The 19,140-nt window shown below is 46.6% G+C and overlaps 1 protein-coding gene across 1 annotated transcript; it reads right to left on the reverse strand.

Moving 5' to 3' along the window:
* Positions 1-10,480: 10,480 nt before the first annotated feature.
* On the reverse strand, positions 10,481-18,814 carry LOC125968128 (janus kinase and microtubule-interacting protein 3-like). Its single transcript, XM_068649838.1, has 15 exons — positions 18,689-18,814; positions 16,090-16,329; positions 13,290-13,389; positions 13,033-13,145; positions 12,835-12,918; positions 12,555-12,617; positions 12,370-12,468; positions 12,191-12,288; positions 12,055-12,109; positions 11,869-11,934; positions 11,739-11,807; positions 11,585-11,662; positions 11,295-11,528; positions 11,090-11,215; positions 10,481-10,720 (listed from the first exon to the last, which is right to left on the reverse strand). Exons 1-14 carry the CDS (start codon positions 18,812-18,814, stop codon positions 11,099-11,101), a joined length of 1,542 nt encoding a protein of 513 aa, XP_068505939.1. The 3' UTR covers positions 10,481-10,720; positions 11,090-11,098.
* Positions 18,815-19,140: the final 326 nt, after the last annotated feature.

A 19,140-nucleotide genomic window follows, 5' to 3' on the forward strand; every position in this document is an offset into this window, starting at 1 on the left:
CCAAATTTCCAAAGTGAATGAAGGAATGAAGTCCTTTAAATTATGATTTTGTATAAATACTAGGCATTAACACAAAATCGACGGCACAAAATGGGCAGACTTTACTTGTTTGAAAAGGACTGGTTACAAGACAGACTTTTTTAATTTATTTAATGGGAAGAAGACTTAGTTTAATTGATCTATTTTTGTTCCCTGGCAAAATTCGATTTGCTGCAATTCCAAATTTCCAAAGTGAATGAAGGCAAGAAGTCGTTTAAATTATGATTTTGTTTAAATACTAGGCATGGACACAAAATCTACGGCACAAAATGGGCAGACTTTACTTGTTTGAAGAGGACTGGTTACAAGACAGACTTTTCTGATTTATTTATTGGGAAGAAGACTTATTTAGTTTATTTAATCTATTTTTGTTCCCTGGCAAAATTGGATTTGCTGAAACTGTATTTTGCCAAATCTTGCCTTGAGACCTGATAGGAAGTATTAAACGCTTAGTTAAATCAATACAAGTTGGTAGTAAGAGCGAGTAATGTTGGTTGAACCGATGAATGAAGGTTGAAAGCAATTTAAATTATGACTTTGTATAAATACTAGATATTAACAGAACATCTACTGCGCGAAATGGGCAGAGTTTACTTGTTTGAGAAGGAGTGGCTTATTCAAAACTAAGATTTATTTAATCTGTTTGTTCCCAGGCAAAATTGGATGTGATGCAATTCCAAATTTCACCACATGACGGTGCCCAATTTCGACTTCATAGGACATATTAAACACTTAGCTTGTTATTATGTTCAAGGTAATCAGATTTGTTTATTATTCTAATGGCCTCTTCAAAACTATTCTGGATTACTACTTTGGATCTATTCTACATTACTTGGCAACAACATACTCTGTAACAGATTAGGCAGTATAATCATATATGTTAACTTGAGAGTGCCCACACTCAATCTACTTATCGTGATGTGTTAAATCAATTACTGTTAGACATTATTTGTCTGATAATCTACCAAATCTTTGAATTGAAGAATTTGTGATTTAATTAATAGCTTGTTGTTATGTTCAGGGTAATCAGACTTGTATATAATTCTAATGGCCTTCTTTTGAAAACTATTCTGAATTACAACTTTGGATCTTATATTACTTTGCAACAATCTACTCGGTGACAGATTAGGCAGTATAATCACATATGTTAACTTGGTGTTGTTCAGTGCGGCATGGTGTTGTTCAGTGCGGCATGGTGTTGTTCAGTGCGGCATAATGTTGTTCAGTGCGGCATAGTGTTGTTCAGTGCGGCATGGTGTTGTTCAGTGCGGCATGGTGTTGTTCAGTGCGGCATGGTGTTGTTCAGTGCGGCATAATGTTGTTCAGTAAGCCATAATGTTGTTCAGTGCGGCATGGTGTTGTTCAGTGCGGGATGGTGTTGTTCAGTGCAGGATGGTGTTGTTCAGTGCGGCATGGTGTTGTTCAATGCGGCATGGTGTTGTTCAGTGCGGGATGGTGTTGTTCAGTGCAGGATGGTGTTGTTCAGTGCGGCATGGTGTTGTTCAATGCGGCATGGTGTTGTTCAGTGCGGCATGGTGTTGTTCAGTGCGGCATGGTGTTGTTCAGTGCGGCATGGTGTTGTTCAGTGCGGAATGGTGTTGTTCAGTGCGGCATGGTGTTGTTCAGTGTGGGATGGTGTTGTTCAATGCGGGATCGTGTTGTTCAGTACGGGGTGGTGTTGTTCAGTGCAGGATGGTGTTGTTCAGTGCAGGATGGTGTTGTTCAGTGCGGCATGGTGTTGTTCAATGCAGGATCGTGTTGTTCAGTGCAGCATGGTGTTGTTCAGTGCAGCATGGTGTTGGTCAGTGCGGCATGGTGTTGTTCAATGCGGCATGGTGTTGTTCAGTGCGGGATGGTGTTGTTCAGTGCGGCATGGTGTTTTTCAGTGCGGCATAATGTTGTTCAGTGCAGCATGGTGTTGTTCAGTGCGGCATGGTGTTGTTCAGTGCGACATAATGTTGTTCAGTGCGGCATAATGTTGTTCAGTGCGGCATGGTGTTCAGTGCGGCATGGTGTTGTTCAGTGCGGCATGGTGTTGTTCAGTGCGGCATGGTGTTGTTCAGTGCAGGATGGTGTTGTTCAATGCGGCATGGTGTTGTTCAATGCGGCATGGTGTTGTTCAGTGCGGGATGGTGTTGTTCAGTGCAGGATGGTGTTGTTCAGTGCGGCATGGTGTTGTTCAGTGCGGCATGGTGTTGTTCAGTGCGGCATGGTGTTGTTCAGTGCGGCATGGTGTTGTTCAGTGCGGCATGGTGTTGTTCAGTGCAGGATGGTGTTGTTCAGTGCAGGATGGTGTTGTTCAATGCGGGATGGTGTTGTTCAGTGCGGGATGGTGTTGTTCAGTGCAGGATGGTGTTGTTCAGTGCGGCATGGTGTTGTTCAATGCGGCATGGTGTTGTTCAGTGCAGGATGGTGTTGTTCAGTGCGGCATGGTGTTGTTCAATGCGGCATGGTGTTGTTCAATGCGGCATGGTGTTGTTCAGTGCGGCATGGTGTTGTTCAGTGCGGCATGGTGTTGTTCAGTGCAGCGTAATGTTGTTCAGTGCGGCATGGTGTTGTTCAGTGCGGAATGGTGTTGTTCAGTGCGGCATGGTGTTGTTCAGTGCGGGATGGTGTTGTTCAGTGCGGCATGGTGTTGCTCAGTGCGGCATGGTGTTGTTCAGTGCGGGATGGTGTTGTTCAGTGCGGCATGGTGTTGTTCAGTGCGGCATGGTGTTGTTCAGTGCGGCATGGTGTTGTTCAGTGCGGCATAATGTTGTTCAGTGCGCCATAATGTTGTTCAGTGCGGCATGGTGTTGTTCAGTGCGGGATGGTGTTGTTCAGTGCAGGATGGTGTTGTTCAGTGCGGCATGGTGTTGTTCAGTGCGGGATCGTGTTGTTCAGTGCGGCATGGTGTTGTTCAGTGCGGCATGGTGTTGTTCAGTGCGGCATGGTGTTGTTCAGTGCGGCATGGTGTTGTTCAGTGCGGCATAATGTTGTTCAGTGCGGCATAATGTTGTTCAGTGCGGCATAATGTTGTTCAGTGCGGCATAATGTTGTTCAGTGCGGCATAATGTTGTTCAGTGCGGCATAATGTTGTTCAGTGCGGGATGGTGTTGTTCATTGCGGCATGGTGTTGTTCAGTGCGGCATGGTGTTGTTCAGTGCGGCATGGTGTTGTTCAGTGCGGGATGGTGTTGTTCAGTGCAGGATGGTGTTGTTCAGTGCGGCATGGTGTTGTTCAATGCGGCATGGTGTTGTTCAGTTCGGGATGGTGTTGTTCAGTGCGGCATGGTGTTGTTCAGTGCGGCATAATGTTTTTCAGTGCGGCATGTTGTTGTTCAGTGCGGCATGGTGTTGTTCAGTGCAGCATAATGTTGTTCAGTGCGGCATGGTGTTGTTCAGTGCGGAATGGTGTTGTTCAGTGCGGCATGGTGTTGTTCAGTGCGGCATGGTGTTGTTCAGTGCGGCATGGTGTTGTTCAGTGCGGCATGGTGTTGTTCAGTGCGGGATGGTGTTCAATGCGGGATCGTGTTGTTCAGTGCGGCATGGTGTTGTTCAGTGCGGCATGGTGTTGTTCAGTGCGGCATGGTGTTGTTCAGTGCGGCATGGTGTTGTTCAGTGCGGCATGGTGTTGTTCATTTCGGCATAATGTTGTTCAGTGCGGCATAATGTTGTTTAGTGCGGCATGGTGTTGTTCAGTGCGGGATGGTGTTGTTCAGTGCGGGATGGTGTTGTTCAGTGCGGGATGGTGTTGTTCAGTGCGTTATAATGTTGTTCAGTGCGGCATGGTGTTGTTCAGTGCGGCATGGTGTTGTTCAGTGCGGCATGGTGTTGTTCAGTGCGGCATGGTGTTGTTCAGTGCGGCATAATGTTGTTCAGTGCGGCATAATGTTGTTCAGTGCGGCATAATGTTGTTCAGTGCGGGATGGTGTTGTTCAGTGCGGGATGGTGTTGTTCAATGCGGAATGGTGTTGTTCAGTGCAGGATGGTGTTGTTCAGTGCGGCATGGTGTTGTTCAGTGCGGCATGGTGTTGTTCAGTGCGGCATAATGTTGTTCAGTGCGGCATGGTGTTGTTCAGTGCGGCATGGTGTTGTTCAGTGCGGCATGGTGTTGTTCAGTGCGGCATGGTGTTGTTCAGTGCGGCATGGTGTTGTTCAGTGCGGCATGGTGTTGTTCAGTGCGGCATAATGTTCAGTGAGGCATAATGTTGTTCAGTGCGGCATAATGTTGTTCAGTGCGGCATGGTGTTGTTCAGTGCGGGATGGTGTTGTTCAGTGCAGGATGGTGTTGTTCAGTGCGGCATGGTGTTCAGTGCGGGATGGTGTCTTTCAGTGCGGCATGGTGTCGTTCAGTGCGGCATGGTGTCTTTCAGTGCGGCATGGTGTCGTTCAGTGAGGCATGGTGTTGTTCAGTGCGGCATGGTGTTGTTTAGTGCGGCATGGTGTTGTTCAGTGCGGGATGGTGTTGTTCAGTGTGGCATGGTGTTCAGTGCGGCATGGTGTTGTTCAGTGCGGTATCGTGTTGTTCTGTGCGGTATCGTGTTTCTCAGTGCGGTATCGTGTTGTTCAGTGCAGTATCGTTGTGTTGTTCGTATTGTGTTGTGTTGTTCGTAATGTGTTGTGTTGTTCGTATTGTGTTGTGTTGTTCGTAATGTGTTGTGTTGTTCGTATTGTGTTGTGTTGTTCGTATTGTGTTGTGTTGTTCGTATTGTGTTGTGTTGTTCGTATTGTGTTGTGTTGTTCATATTGTGTTGTTCATATTGTTTTGAGTTGTTCGTATTGTGTTGTGTTGTTCGTATTGTGTTGCCTTTAACACTTAGCCTCTAACACTTAGCCTCTAACACTTAGCCTCTAGCATCTAGAAGGTAAATAAATAGGAAGGAAGGACTCACCGGTGACGTCTTCGCCCACGTCCAAGCGTTGTACTTTGTATTTTCATCCTTCTGAAAGTGGAAAACATAGCCAAAAAAAACACTGTGGAACCTAAACGAATGAAAGAAAACTATCAGTTGGCCACAACCAACATTCACAGATACAACACAATGTGACGTGCGGGGTTGAGGTTAAAGGTTGAGTGAAGGGCCCTCGTTTTAAACTACTTTTTTGAAAAGGATTGGGAACAAGTAAGACGTATTCAATTTATTTAATGGGAAGTAGTAAGAGCTATTGAATTTAATCTATGTATTATATTCTATTGTATTGTATTCTGTTGTATTCTTTTGGATTGTATTCACACTAACCCCACTAAAACTTCAGCCCACAAAAACTCGCCTCTGGCGCCTAGCCTCTGGCACTTAGCCTCTAACACTTAGCCTTTAACACTTAGCCTTTAACACTTAGCCTTTAACACTTAGCCTTTAACACTTAGCCTTTAACACTTAGCCTTTAACACTTAGCCTAGAAGGTGAATAAATAGGGTTAAAGGTTGAGTGAAGGGCCCTCGTTTTAAACTACTGTTTTGAAAAGGAGTGGGAACAAGTAAGACGTATTTAATTTATTTAATGGGAAGTAGTAAGACTTATTAAATTTATTTAATCTACTTTTCTTCCCAGGCAAAATTTGATGTGCTGCAATTCCAAATTTCCAAAGTGAATGAAGGAATGAAGTCCTTTAAATTATGATTTTGTATAAATACTAGGCATTAACACAAAATCGACGGCACAAAATGGGCAGACTTTACTTGTTTGAAAAGGACTGGTTACAAGACAGACTTTTTTAATTTATTTAATGGGAAGAAGACTTAGTTTAATTGATCTATTTTTGTTCCCTGGCAAAATTCGATTTGCTGCAATTCCAAATTTCCAAAGTGAATGAAGGCAAGAAGTCGTTTAAATTATGATTTTGTTTAAATACTAGGCATGGACACAAAATCTACGGCACAAAATGGGCAGACTTTACTTGTTTGAAGAGGACTGGTTACAAGACAGACTTTTCTGATTTATTTATTGGGAAGAAGACTTATTTAGTTTATTTAATCTATTTTTGTTCCCTGGCAAAATTGGATTTGCTGAAACTGTATTTTGCCAAATCTTGCCTTGAGACCTGATAGGAAGTATTAAACGCTTAGTTAAATCAATACAAGTTGGTAGTAAGAGCGAGTAATGTTGGTTGAACCGATGAATGAAGGTTGAAAGCAATTTAAATTATGACTTTGTATAAATACTAGATATTAACAGAACATCTACTGCGCGAAATGGGCAGAGTTTACTTGTTTGAGAAGGAGTGGCTTATTCAAAACTAAGATTTATTTAATCTGTTTGTTCCCAGGCAAAATTGGATGTGATGCAATTCCAAATTTCACCACATGACGGTGCCCAATTTCGACTTCATAGGACATATTAAACACTTAGCTTGTTATTATGTTCAAGGTAATCAGATTTGTTTATTATTCTAATGGCCTCTTCAAAACTATTCTGGATTACTACTTTGGATCTATTCTACATTACTTGGCAACAACATACTCTGTAACAGATTAGGCAGTATAATCATATATGTTAACTTGAGAGTGCCCACACTCAATCTACTTATCGTGATGTGTTAAATCAATTACTGTTAGACATTATTTGTCTGATAATCTACCAAATCTTTGAATTGAAGAATTTGTGATTTAATTAATAGCTTGTTGTTATGTTCAGGGTAATCAGACTTGTATATAATTCTAATGGCCTTCTTTTGAAAACTATTCTGAATTACAACTTTGGATCTTATATTACTTTGCAACAATCTACTCGGTGACAGATTAGGCAGTATAATCACATATGTTAACTTCAGTGCCCACACTGTATTTATTTATGGTTATTTGTTAAATCAAGTACTGTTAGACATGAAATAGGAAGTGTTTAACATAAATGTAATGGCTACTCACCATTGTAGCTCGCTCCTGGTCAATGATACGAGCCTCTTCTTGCAGTGGAAAACTTGCAGCCAACAAACACCGTGGAACCTAAAGGAATGAAATTAAACATTAACATTTCGCCTCGACCAATTTTCACACGTACAACGCAACGCGGCTACACTTCTGCTATTACAAACGTAAATCTCCTTAAACACAATGAGTGTTACTTACCGTGTACGCTCTAGACGGTCCAGTTGCAAGCAGAAAATAAAGATATTTCTGTTGATAATCGTCGCTGCTCAGTGGCTCACGGCCATCGCGCCAACAGATTTGAATTTTGGCGGAGGTTCCGGCAATTACGTCATATCCGCGGCACATGACTGCGACGTAATACCCGCTTATCTGAAACGGCAGTTAAAAGTAGAGTTACATCAAGTTTTCTTGGAACCTAAACGAATGAAAGAAAACTATCATTTGGCCACAACCAACATTCACAGATACAACACAACGTGCGGGGTTGAGGTTAAAGATTGAGTGAAGGGCCCTCGTTTTAAACTACTGTTTTGAAAAGGAGTGGAAACGAGTAAGACGTATTTAATTTATTTAATGGGAAGTAGTAAGACTTATTAAATTTATTTAATCTACTTTTCTTCCCAGGCAAAATTTGATGTGCTGCAATTCCAAATTTCCAAAGTGAATGAAGGAATGAAGTCCTTTAAATTATGATTTTGTATAAATACTAGGCATAAACACAAAATCGACGGCACAAAATGGGCAGACTTTACTTGTTTGAAAAGGACTGGTTACAAGACAGACTTTTTTAATTTATTTAATGGGAAGAAGACTTATTTAGTTTAATTGATCTATTTTTGTTCCCTGGCAAAATTCGATTTGCTGCAATTCCAAATTTCCAAAGTGAATGAAGGAAAGAAGTCGTTTAAATTATGATTTTGTTTAAATACTAGGCATAGACACAAAATCTACGGCACAAAATGGGCAGACTTTACTTGTTTAAAGAGGACTGGTTACAAGACAGACTTTTCTGATTTATTTAATGGGAAGAGGACTTATTTAGTTTATTTAATCTATTTTTGTTCCCTGGCAAAATTGGATTTGCTGAAATTGTATTTTGCCAAATCTCGATTTGAGACCTGATAGGAAGTATTAAACGCTTAGTTGGTAATAAGAGCGAGTAATGTTGGTTGAACCGATGAATGAAGGTTGAAAGCAATTTAAATTATGACTTTGTATAAATACTAGATATTAACAGAACATCTACTGCGCAAAATGCGCAGAGTTTACTTGTTTGAGAAGGAGTGGTTTATTAAAAACTAAGATTTATGTAATCTGTTTGTTCCCAGGCAAAATTGGATGTGATGCAATTCCAAATTTCACCACATGATGGTGCCCAATTTTGACTTTATAGGACATATTAAACACTTAGCTTGTTATTATGTTCAAGGTAATCAGATTTGTTTATCATTCTAATGGCCTCTTCAAAACTATTCTGGATTACTACTTTGGATCTATTCTACATTACTTGGCAACAACATACTCTGTAACAGATTAGGCAGTATAATCACATATGTTAACTTGAGAGTGCCCACACTCAATCTACTTATCGTGATGTGTTAAATCAATTACTGTTAGACATTATTTGTCTGATAATCTACCAAATCTTTGAATTGAAGAATTTGTGATTTAATTAATAGCTTGTTCAGGGTAATCAGACTTGTATATAATTCTAATGGCCTTCTTTTGAAAACTATTCTGAATTACAACTTTGGATCTTATATTACTTTGCAACAATCTACTCGGTGACAGATTAGGCAGTATAATCACATATGTTAACTTCAGTGCCCACACTGTATTTATTTATGGTTATTTGTTAAATCAAGTACTGTTAGACATGAAATAGGAAGTGTTTAACATAAATGTTATGGCTACTCACCATTGTAGCTCGCTCCTGGTCAATGATACGAGCCTCTTCTTGCAGTGGAAAACTTGCAGCCAACAAACACCGTGGAACCTAAAGGAATGAAATTAAACATTAACATTTCGCCTCGACCAATTTTCACACGTACAACGCAACGCGGCTACACTTCTGCTATTACAAACGTAAATCTCCTTAAACACAATGAGTGTTACTTACCGTGTACGCTCTAGGCAAAATTGGATGTGATGCAATTCCAAATCTATCTGAAACGGCAGTTAAAAGTAGAGTTACATCAAGTTTTCTTTTTTAATCAACACAATCATTTACAACCGTTGACCAGAAAGAATCGTCGAAATTCGACGTCCCCCACAAACGCCACGCTCACTCGCTTTTCAGGGCAACAAAAGTACTTCTTTTTAAAAACGATGAGTTGTACTTACCGTGTACGCTCTGGACGGTCCAGTTGCAAGCAGAAAATAAAAATATTTCTCTTGTTAGTCGTATGTTACCATCCGCTGTGTCTTTGTCAACATCGCCGCCGTTTTCCTACTTCCTGCTGCGAGCCACGCCCACGGATTTAAATTTGGGCGGAAGCTCTTTCCATTGGCGTCGTTTTCGCGTATAGCAAATCCGATTGGTTGGGAAGAGGGCACGGTTATGCAGCCGAGGGGTCCTGTGATCGGTGGGATGTAAAGTAGGCGTCGACGTCACGTCCGCGTCACGTGACCACGACGTGGCAGACGTCATATAGCAACCGCTGTTTTGTTTAGTAGACTTACAGTTGTTATGCATTGACATAATGGCGCACACACCAAATAGATTTAAATAAATTAAATAATTCTTCTGCCCACTCTCTTTTAAACAAGTTAACTCTCCCCGCGGATTTGAATTCCGGCGAAAGTTACGCCCATCGACGTCACGAATGTCACGTGACCACGACGTGGCAGATGTCATATAGCAACCGCTGTTTTGTTTAGTAGATTTACAGTTGTTATGCATTGGCATAATGGTGTGCACTCAAAATAGATTTAAATAAATTAAATATTTCTTCTGCCCACTCCCTTTTAAACAAGTTAACTCTGCCCACGTCCATTGACGTCTTGTCTGCGTCACGTGACCACGACGTAGCGACGTCATATAGTAACCGCTGTTTTGATCAGTAGACTTACAGTTATTATGCGTTGACATAATGGCGCACTGGTTAGCATGGCCACCTCTTCAGCATGATGTTGCGGGTTCGACGCCTGATCAATGTTATCATGGAGTGAGCTGAAGTGCATGGCGCTGAAGATTTGAATCTTTGAAATGCGCTGAGGTCTGACATATCAGGCAGAATGGTTTGCCATCACGTTCAACAAAAAATAGAAACTTTCCCACTCTGATTAAAACGTCCTGTGTTCATCTACGTATTTTCGTTTTGCTGTGCATCTTTTCCCTGCCATTTCGAGAGCCCAATTGACACTCATAGTTTAAAGAAATGTGTTTGCCCATCCTACTTTGTGGAATTTCACCACATGCGCTTTTGACCAAAATACCTAATTGAACTCAAGTGAAGCCAACACGCACAACCCCCCCCCACACACACACACACAAATGTTGATATGAACATAAAAGAGCCGCATGCGGTTCGGGAGTTGCGGCTTGGCCAAACCTGTACTATACAACTTTATTTGTATAAAATTTTCACAACAGCTGTCACACAAACAAAGCGGGAAAAACCGAAGACGTGCGTGTTCCGCCCACGCTGGATTTATTTGCACCTTTGAAAAGACACCGTATTGCCGCAGATGTGGCAAAGAGTACTTTTGGGCATCTGAGACGGAAGGATGTCCAAAGCATCACGTCACCTGCTCTGGTAGGCATGGTGGTGGGACGTTGAGGTCAACCGCTTTGGGGTTGGCTGAATCTTTGATCGCAGGATGCCACACACTTGAAGACAGAAGCAGAAAAGCAGAGCTAAATGCAAAATGTACTCACCGGTGACTCCAATTTTTTTCCCCCCTGAAGAAACAGCTGGACGGGTGGCCCCGGCTGGCCAGTGGGACTCTTGTTATTCTGACCCTTTTTAGTGCGCGTTTGGGGCAACAACCGTTTTTTGTGGCGCTCTCTTCTGGTTCAAAAGTGTCCTGCATGTGAATTTGCTTTTCCTGCCTTCTGATTGGATGAGCGCCGGTGTGACGCGGTGCCTCTGTCACCGTGGCGGGGGGTATACGTTGGCATCGGAGCGTCTGCCAACGTCTGAGACCGGCTGGCAGTGTATCGGAGGTGTCGAGTGCGGTGCCGCTGGAGCTCACTCACCAGCTGGTGTTAGGGCCACAGAATGAAGGCCAAGGAGAAGAATAGAAAGAGGAACAGAAACTTCTCCTCCAATTGTTTGATTTGTCTCTTCTGAGCTTCGATGAATTCTTTCAGCTCTTTGTTCCTCTAGGACGGACAAATGGAAAGTGGCATTCAAAAGCCAGTAAGCGTGCAAGTAAGTGCCGGGCTGGCTTTGGGCCCTTACCTGTTGCGCGCTGTGCAGCAGATCCATTCTCTCTTGGAGGATGCAAGCGTCGCGCTCCCTCAACTCGCACATCAGGGCTCGCTTCCATTGGTCCACGGCGCTCCTAAGCTCTTCTCTCTGATCCGCCGTCAGCACGTCATTCACGCCAGCGTGGCTGGCTTTTTCGCCGTCCGTGGCGGGGCAGTCCCGCTGCGGTAGCGCCTCGTACAACATGGCCTCCAGCTCCAGGATCCTCTGGGCCGCAATCCTCGTCCATCAGTGGTCCGGCGGGAGATTTGAGGGCGGCTTACCTTATGAGCCTGGTCCATGGAACACTTCCTGAAGTCCAACTCTTCATCCAGGTAGCCCTTCTGCTTGCAGAACATATCCTAGCACAGCTCAAGGTCAGAATTGTTGGGGCACATTGCCGGAGTTCCCCTTGGCTGATGTCGCGTGTCTGTCTACCTTCTCACTTTCAATGTCCAACATCTTCTGTTGAAGTGCTGACTTGGTCACTTTGATGTATTCTAACCACTGAGGAAAGGCTGCTGTCACATAAGCAGAATGCGAGAGCGTGCGTGGACGTGCGCGTTACCTTCTCGGCTAGGGTGAGAAGGGTCCTGGCGTGAATCACGACCACCTGCTCCTCGTTGGTGAGATTCTGCAAGAGCCCAAAGGCACAGCGTCAACAAGCTTCTTTCAGCGCAAAGCCTTCCAAAAGTCACATTTGAGCCGCCGAGTCTCGTGGAGTGCGAACATAAGGAGTTCGACATACACTTACGGCGTTATAGCCCAGGATGTCCAGCTTCTTCATCAGATCACTGATGACGATGTCCGGGGGAAAGGCGCAAGGAGCAATGTAAGGTGTTCTGGGACCTCGGGTTAAGGTTAGGGTTGCGAGGGACGCCTTACGTACGCTCACGCCCTCGGCCTCGCAGTAGATCTGCAAAGGGCTGAGGCCGTCTGGGAAACGGACTTGCAGAAACTTCAAGACGGGGGAGCGCCACTCCCTCTCCTGAAAGGCAGAGGCATGCATCCGTCCGTCCGTCCGTCCGTCACATCTCTGGCCTCAACACGCTTGTGCGAGTCTTCCCACCTCCAGCTCCAGGATGCGGAACTCAAGCAGTTCGTTTTGGTCTCGGATATCCTGGATGTGCTCTTTCAGACGCGCTTCTTCCGCCTCCATCCGCCTGACCTGAAAAGACAGTCAGACCTCATCTGCGGGGCTTCCCGACAGGTGTGACGCCAAGCGACTCCGCCCAGCGCCTTTCTTTCCGTCACCTTTTCGGCCAACTGCTGATTGCTCTGACGCAGCAGCTGCTTCTCCTCCACCCACTTGACATTCTAGAAGAGACAAACGCGTGGACAGCTTTGGAATGTTGTGTCATTTTCATCCACAAATTCTTTGGTTGACTGGAAAATGACATTTGCTTTTCTCCGCATTTTCCCAGCCACGTTCGGGGGGGGGGGGGGGGGTTGGTCCAGTAATGCCAGACGGATGAGTGACTGAAGAATGTAGCTATTTTGTCTGAGAAAAAGGTGTGCTCATTGATGAGCTTACCTGTCCTTGTTGCTTCAGCGCTGACTCCAGATCTGCTACTCTGCTTTGATAGTGACCCATTTCTACCATCAGCTTTTCTCTGGTCTGAAAGGAGGAGGAGGGAGGCTCCTCCTCCTCCTTTCAGACCAGAGAACACCCGAGGCTGGGTGAGAACGGGGAGGCTGCGACCCGGCCGGGGGTTGCGGGAAGGGGCGCCACCTTGATCTCCTTCTCGGCGTCGTAGTCCCCTTCGCTGGTCTGGGCTAGCAGAGCGTAGGCTCGTTGCAGCGCTTGATATTCTTGCGTCAGCTGGCGGTAGCGAAGCTCCGCCTCTTCATGCACACACCAATGCAACACAGCACTAGTACCAGAATCAGTCAGACCGGCGACAAAGCACCCGCGACGCAAAGACGAGTCCGATTCCAGGCTGAAGAGGAATGTTTGGTGCCAATACGCTGGCAGAAATGGCGGGCTACCTCTTCGGGTTCCGTGTCGGGGGTTCTGTCGGTGTGAAAAGACAAGGACGATCCGTCCGGGTCCACCAACACGTCTTCGTCGTAGCCGTAAAATGTTTCGATGACCTGCGGGCGCGGAAGCAAACATCTCTCTGAACAAACTGAAGCGACACCTCACGATGAATCGACGAGAGGAACGATAGCGAGAAAAAGGCCATTTCATCTTGCGCAACACCAAGCAGCCGCAAACAAACAGACTCACCTTGCAGGACCTCACGCTTTGTTCCTCCTCAGAGATTCTCGACGTCGGTATCGTAGCAGCAAATCTCTCTCCTGTCGACACAAATAATCCGCCTTTGAGATTCTTTGGATGCAAAGGGAACGAACGGCTCCGGCGCAGAAACAAACGCGACTCACAATGACATTTCTGACATGAGCTCCTGTCTCCAGAGCCTGAAAAACACGTCACCGGCGATGATTGGAGGGACGCTCGTCTTTTCCAAAAGTGACAACTACAGGGTGTGTCAGGGTTTTCCAGATTATCTTTATCGTATCATTGTGTTGCTTTGACTTTGACTGCGACCTGTAATAAATAATATTATTTATCCCTTATTTATCCCTATCGCTTATCCCTTCCTACACAAAGTCGTAAAACACCCCTTGCTATGTTTTGACTAGAGGTCAAGGGCTTCCTCTATTCAATCCACTCTTACACCCACCCTGTTTCTCTTAATTAAAATGCTCGTGCAGGAGCCGAGAGTCAGACTTCATTCGTACAACGGATGGACTCTTCACCTGCAGGTGTCCAAAAGAACTTACTTGTCTCCCGTGTGGTTCTTGCAAAATAAGTTGGAGCGAGCGCAACTCTAACAGGGTGCATTTTGCCACTAGCTGCCTACGGACAATGACGTCGCGCTCGCGGCTCATGGTTGACGGGCTGAGCAGCCGGGCAAGTCCGTCGTTTTCAGCGCACAGCGAGTGGCAAAGGCGCTGACAAAACGGGAGCTTTGAGCTGCTGAAAACGGCAAAACAAGTCTAAAGCGTGTTCAAACGCGTGCGCACAATGCTCCTGCTTGAAAGGTCGGAATTTAAGGGGCCAATTTTTTGGATGGCGGCCGCCGGCCAAGCTTTGGACGGAAAAGGTTTCCTGGCGACAGCGAGCGAGCGCGGCGCTGCCGTACGTGCACCGAGTCGCCTGCCTGAAGACCTTGGACAAGTCGTCGATGATGTGCCGCTGCTCCACAACTTGAAGGAACTCCATTTCACCGTCCTGCTGGCCGCAACCGCGGTCCAGGTCATTGAGCGAACTAGGCCTTCTCTGTGGAACACAAATGCAGTGGACTCTGTTGGCACGCCGCCGTTGTCCGCGTCGACTTACCAAGCTTGCCATCTCCTCGTTCTCCTGGGTGACAAAGCGCACTTTGTTTTCAAGGCGACACAGCACCAGCGAGAGTTCTTCATTCTTCCTGCTCAGGCGTTTGTTTTTGTACAGGAGTGGCAGAAACTGGCTTTCTGTTTCTCTCAGTCGCTTTAGCTGCAAGCATGAAGTGCGGGATGTGAAAGACGCACAACACGCGGGCCAGAACGTATCCATTCCTTTTGCATCGGTTTGAACGGAATCGTGGCTTTGGCTCCCAATAAAAGACATCTACCAGGCAACCGACTCGCCGCGCCGCTCAACTAATAAGCAAGCGCAATGGGTGCCTCGCTGGATGGCGCGCATCAAACGTAGCGCAAACCTTCAAGCGTGCCGTCAATAAATTACCAGTTCATTGCGCTCTTCAGAAAGCAGGGCGTTTCGATCCTCCAGTTTCCTGATGACTGCGCTGAGCTCAGCGATTTTCAGATGAAACCGTCGCGTGTCCCGATCCTCCTGAGACTGAAAACGCCCCGCAACACACACACACAAGCACTCGTTCAAAGTTCAAAACTGTTTTTGTGCTACCTTCCTCCAGCAACGAACTAAGTCATGCGTACTGCAAGTGTGTGATGAGGTGGCTTACGCAATGAAGAGGATTGCTAGTAGCGGCGTTGACCCCACTTCCAGGGTAGTTTAGGCCCGCCCTTTGGGAATCCCTCAGGGCAGCGATCTGCTGCTCGGCAGCCTGAGTCTGCAGCTGAAGGCGGTGGACGTGGCCGGCCCCAGGGCTTCATCCAAAACACTAACCGCTCTGTCTTTCAGCTTGATCTCATCCGTCTGGATGTACAAACGGGGAGCGCTCAGGCAGGCGGGCAAACTCATTTGCCAGAATTGTGACAAAAACAAAGAGAGCAACCGGCCAATTTTTTTCTTGAATCGACTAGAACACCTTTGCTGTGACAAAAGCGAAGCGAGCAACCGGACATTTTCTTCTTGTGAAATAGAATAGAATAGAATGCCTTAGGTGTCATTGCACTGCAGGTATACAACGAAATTGGGAACATAGCCACGCACCGCGCATCTGATCAGTCCTACCAGTCGGCGGATCTCCCTCTCGCAGTCTCTCTTGGTTCGGCTCAGCTCCTCCCGATGCTGGTGATGAGCCGATCGGAGCTCGGCCGCTCGGGACTGCCAGGCCTGCTGGGCCGCTGCCAGGGCTTCTTCCGCGCTCCTGGTGGAGGCGACGCCGCTCGGTCTCCCGACACCGCCGCGTCTCCTCCACCTCCGCCAGCAAAGCGCCCCCCCTCCTCACCTGAGCAGACATTGCGCCACACCGGGCCGTTGAGACCGCAACGGAGCGCCGCGACGCTTACTGGGGACAAGCTACACAATACGGTAGCGGCCGCATCGAAGCCCGACGTGGCGTGCGGATAGTCAGACACGGATAGAGCGGATCACCTTGTCCATGGAGCCGTCCCTCAGGCTGAGGACCAAGGCATTCAGTCGCTGGATCTCTCCATCTTTGATTTTGATCACTCTCATCAGCTCCATTTCATGCTGCCGCAGTAATGTCTCCCTGGTAATGGATAACTCTTTCTGCTTCTCCTCATGGAGTTTGCTTTTGAGTTCCGTCATGGCGGCGGTGGCACGGTGGTGCTCCGCCCGCAGGTCCTGACTTCTCTCTCTCTCCAGACAGCTGACCTGACATGACTTAGACTTAGACAAACTTTATTGTCATCTTGTCTGCACATGGTGCATACAAAACGAAATTCCGTTGCATACGTCTTACAACAAAGTAGTGATATTGCAGTTGAATAGAAGTAACATATCCTATGAAAAAAAAAATATATATATATATATATATATATATATATATATATATATATATATATATATATATATATTAAAAATAAGTATAAAGTGCAGCAGTGATAATTATGCAATAGTGCAAGTAGGCAAAACAGTATTCAAGAGTGTGCAGAGGAATGCTAAACCATGTATTAAACTTCTATTTAAAGGGTTTATACAAGTTCAGTAAAGTTGGTAGTGCGAGATAGTGCAAGATAGAGGTCCGTAGTGTCATAAAGTACAGTTCTGTGAATGTGTGATGCAGAGTTCAGTTTAGAGCTCAACAGTTCTAGTGTTCAACAGTCTGATGACAGCAGGGAAAAAGCTGTTGCAGAACCTGGTGGACCTGCAGCGGATGCTGCAAACCTCTTCCCAGAGGGCAGCAGGGAGAACAGTCCATGGTGGGGGTGTGATGGGTCATTGATGATGTTACGGGCACGGGACATGCAGCGCTGAGATGAAATGTCCTGAATGGAGGGAAGAGGAGCCCCTATGATCCTCTCTGCTGTCCTCACCACTCTCCTCACGTTCTTCCAATCGGAGGCGGTGCAGCCTCCACACCACACAGAGAGACAGCTTGTCAGAATGCTCTCTATGGTGCTCCTGTAGAACGTCCTCATGATGGGTGGGGGCAGGTGGGCTCTCCTCATCCTCCGCAGGAAGTACAAGCGCTTCTGTGCCCTCTTGACCAGTGCCGTAGTGTTCATAGTCCAGGTGAGGTCTTCTGTGATGTGGACCCCCAGGAATTTGGTGCTGCTGACCACCTCCACAGCTGAGCTGTTGATGATCAGTGGAGCGTGGTGAGGCTGTTTTTTCCTGAAGTCGACGATGATCTCCTTCATCTTCTCCTCATTCAGGATCAGGCTGTTTTCTCTGCACCAGCCCACCAGCTGCTCCACCTCCTCTCTGTAGTCCAGGTCGTTGTTGTCTCTGATGAGCCCCACCACCGTTGTGTCGTCTGCTGACTTCACGATGTGATTGGTGGTGAACCTGAGGACGCAGTCGTGTGTCATCAGGGTGCACAGCAGGGGGCTCAGGACGCAGCCCTGAAGGGAGCCTGTGCTGAGGGTGATGACATCAGAGGTGTTCTGTCCGACCCGGACTGACTGAGGTCTGTTGGTGAGGAAGTCTAGCAGCCAGTTGCGAAGGGGGGTGTTGAAGCCCAGGTGTTCCAATTTTCCTACCAGATGCTGTGGGATGATGGTGTTAAACGCTGAGCTGAAGTCCAGGAACAGCCTCCGCACATGGGTGTTCTTCTCCTCCAGGTGAGCCAGGCTCAGGTGAAGAACGGAGGAGATGGCTTCCTGAGTGGAGCGGTTTTGCCGGTCGGCAAACTGGAACGGGTCAAATAATAGGGGGAGTCTGGAAACGATGTGACCTTTAAGCAGCCTTTCGAAGCACTTCATCATAACCGGAGTCAGTGCAACAGGCCGGTAATCATTAAATGAGGTGATTTGAGGTTTCTTCGGCACCGGAATGATGGAGGCAGTCTTAAAGCACGCCGGCACTGTGGCTTGGCCCAGCGAGGTGTTAAAAATGTCTGTGATGACCCCAGCCAGATGACTTGCACATTCCCTGAACACACGCCCAGGAATGTTGTCCGGGCCAGGGGCCTTACAGGGGTTGACTCTCCTCAGGGTCTTCAACACATCGGCGGAGTCAAGGCAGAGTACCTCCTCTTCCTGATGGGGGACAGTTTTAACTGCTGGAGTGCCGTTTAGTGCCTCGAACCTCCCAAAGAAGTTATTTAGACCATTTAGAAAGTCAGCATCAACTACACCCACCGGGGGGGGGAGGGTGAGTTGTCGTCTGTAATCGCCCGTATGCCTTGCCACATACTCCTGATGTTTTTGACGTCGTGGAAACGATCCTGAAATTTTCGACTGCGGTCTCGCTTCGCTATCCTGATGGCACGGTTCAAGTTGGCTCTCGCTGTCCTCAGTGTCTCCTTGTCGCCAGACTTGAAGGCAGAGTTCCGCGCTCGTAGCGTTTGACGTACCTCCTCAGTCATCCAGGGTCGTTGGTTGCCCCGGGTGATGATATTCTTAGTGGTGCTGACGTCCTCGGTGCATTTGTTGATGTAGGCTGACACAGTCATGGCACACGCATGTCTAATCTACATCGGGAAAACTGGGAGGGAGGGAGGCAGGCAGGGAGGCAGGCAGGGAGGCAGGCAGGGAGGCAGGCAGTGTCTGTCTGTTGAGGTTTTCACCTTGTTCTTCTCCTGCTGAAGTTCTAACTGGACGTCCATCAGTTTGGTTCTCAGCTCGTCATTGGCGGCCTGAAGGGCGTCCGTTCGCTCCGCCTTGGCCCGCCCTGCCGGAGCTCGTTTGGACATCTCTTACTCGAGTCTCGCCCGGTCGTCAGTCAGAGATCACAACATTTGTACCTGGAGAGCAAAAACGCAGCGCTGTTTTCCACTGGCTTCGAACTCAACTTCAATCGGTACCGTAACTTACAACATCATAAACATAGAACTAGCTTGACTTATTCATTGAATAAATGCATTTGGTTCTTCAAAACTGCATCACGCAACATAGCGTGACCGAGACGGCCGTTATCCACCTGCGTGAAGTTATTTGGTGAAATGAATGAGATGTTTAAGACACCATCGTTCTGTCTCTATGTAGATGAAGGGAAATAATCGATTGCTGAAGGTCCAAA

The sequence above is a fragment of the Syngnathus scovelli genome, unplaced genomic scaffold (assembly GCF_024217435.2).
Source record: "Syngnathus scovelli strain Florida unplaced genomic scaffold, RoL_Ssco_1.2 HiC_scaffold_45, whole genome shotgun sequence".
Lineage (NCBI taxonomy): Eukaryota > Metazoa > Chordata > Actinopteri > Syngnathiformes > Syngnathidae > Syngnathus > Syngnathus scovelli.

Excerpts from the sequence above, each read along its gene's own strand:
- LOC125968128 (XM_068649838.1), bottom strand. The coding sequence starts at position 18,814 with ATGTCCAAACGAGCTCCGGCAGGGCGGGCCAAGGCGGAGCGAACGGAC. Across the intron at positions 12,110-12,190 it reads TGCGAGGCCGAGGGCGTGAG|GGACATCGTCATCAGTGATC; the intron begins CGTACGTAAGGC and ends CGCCTTTCCCCC. Across the intron at positions 11,808-11,868 it reads TTCTCACCCTAGCCGAGAAG|TGGTTAGAATACATCAAAGT; the intron begins GTAACGCGCACG and ends GCCTTTCCTCAG.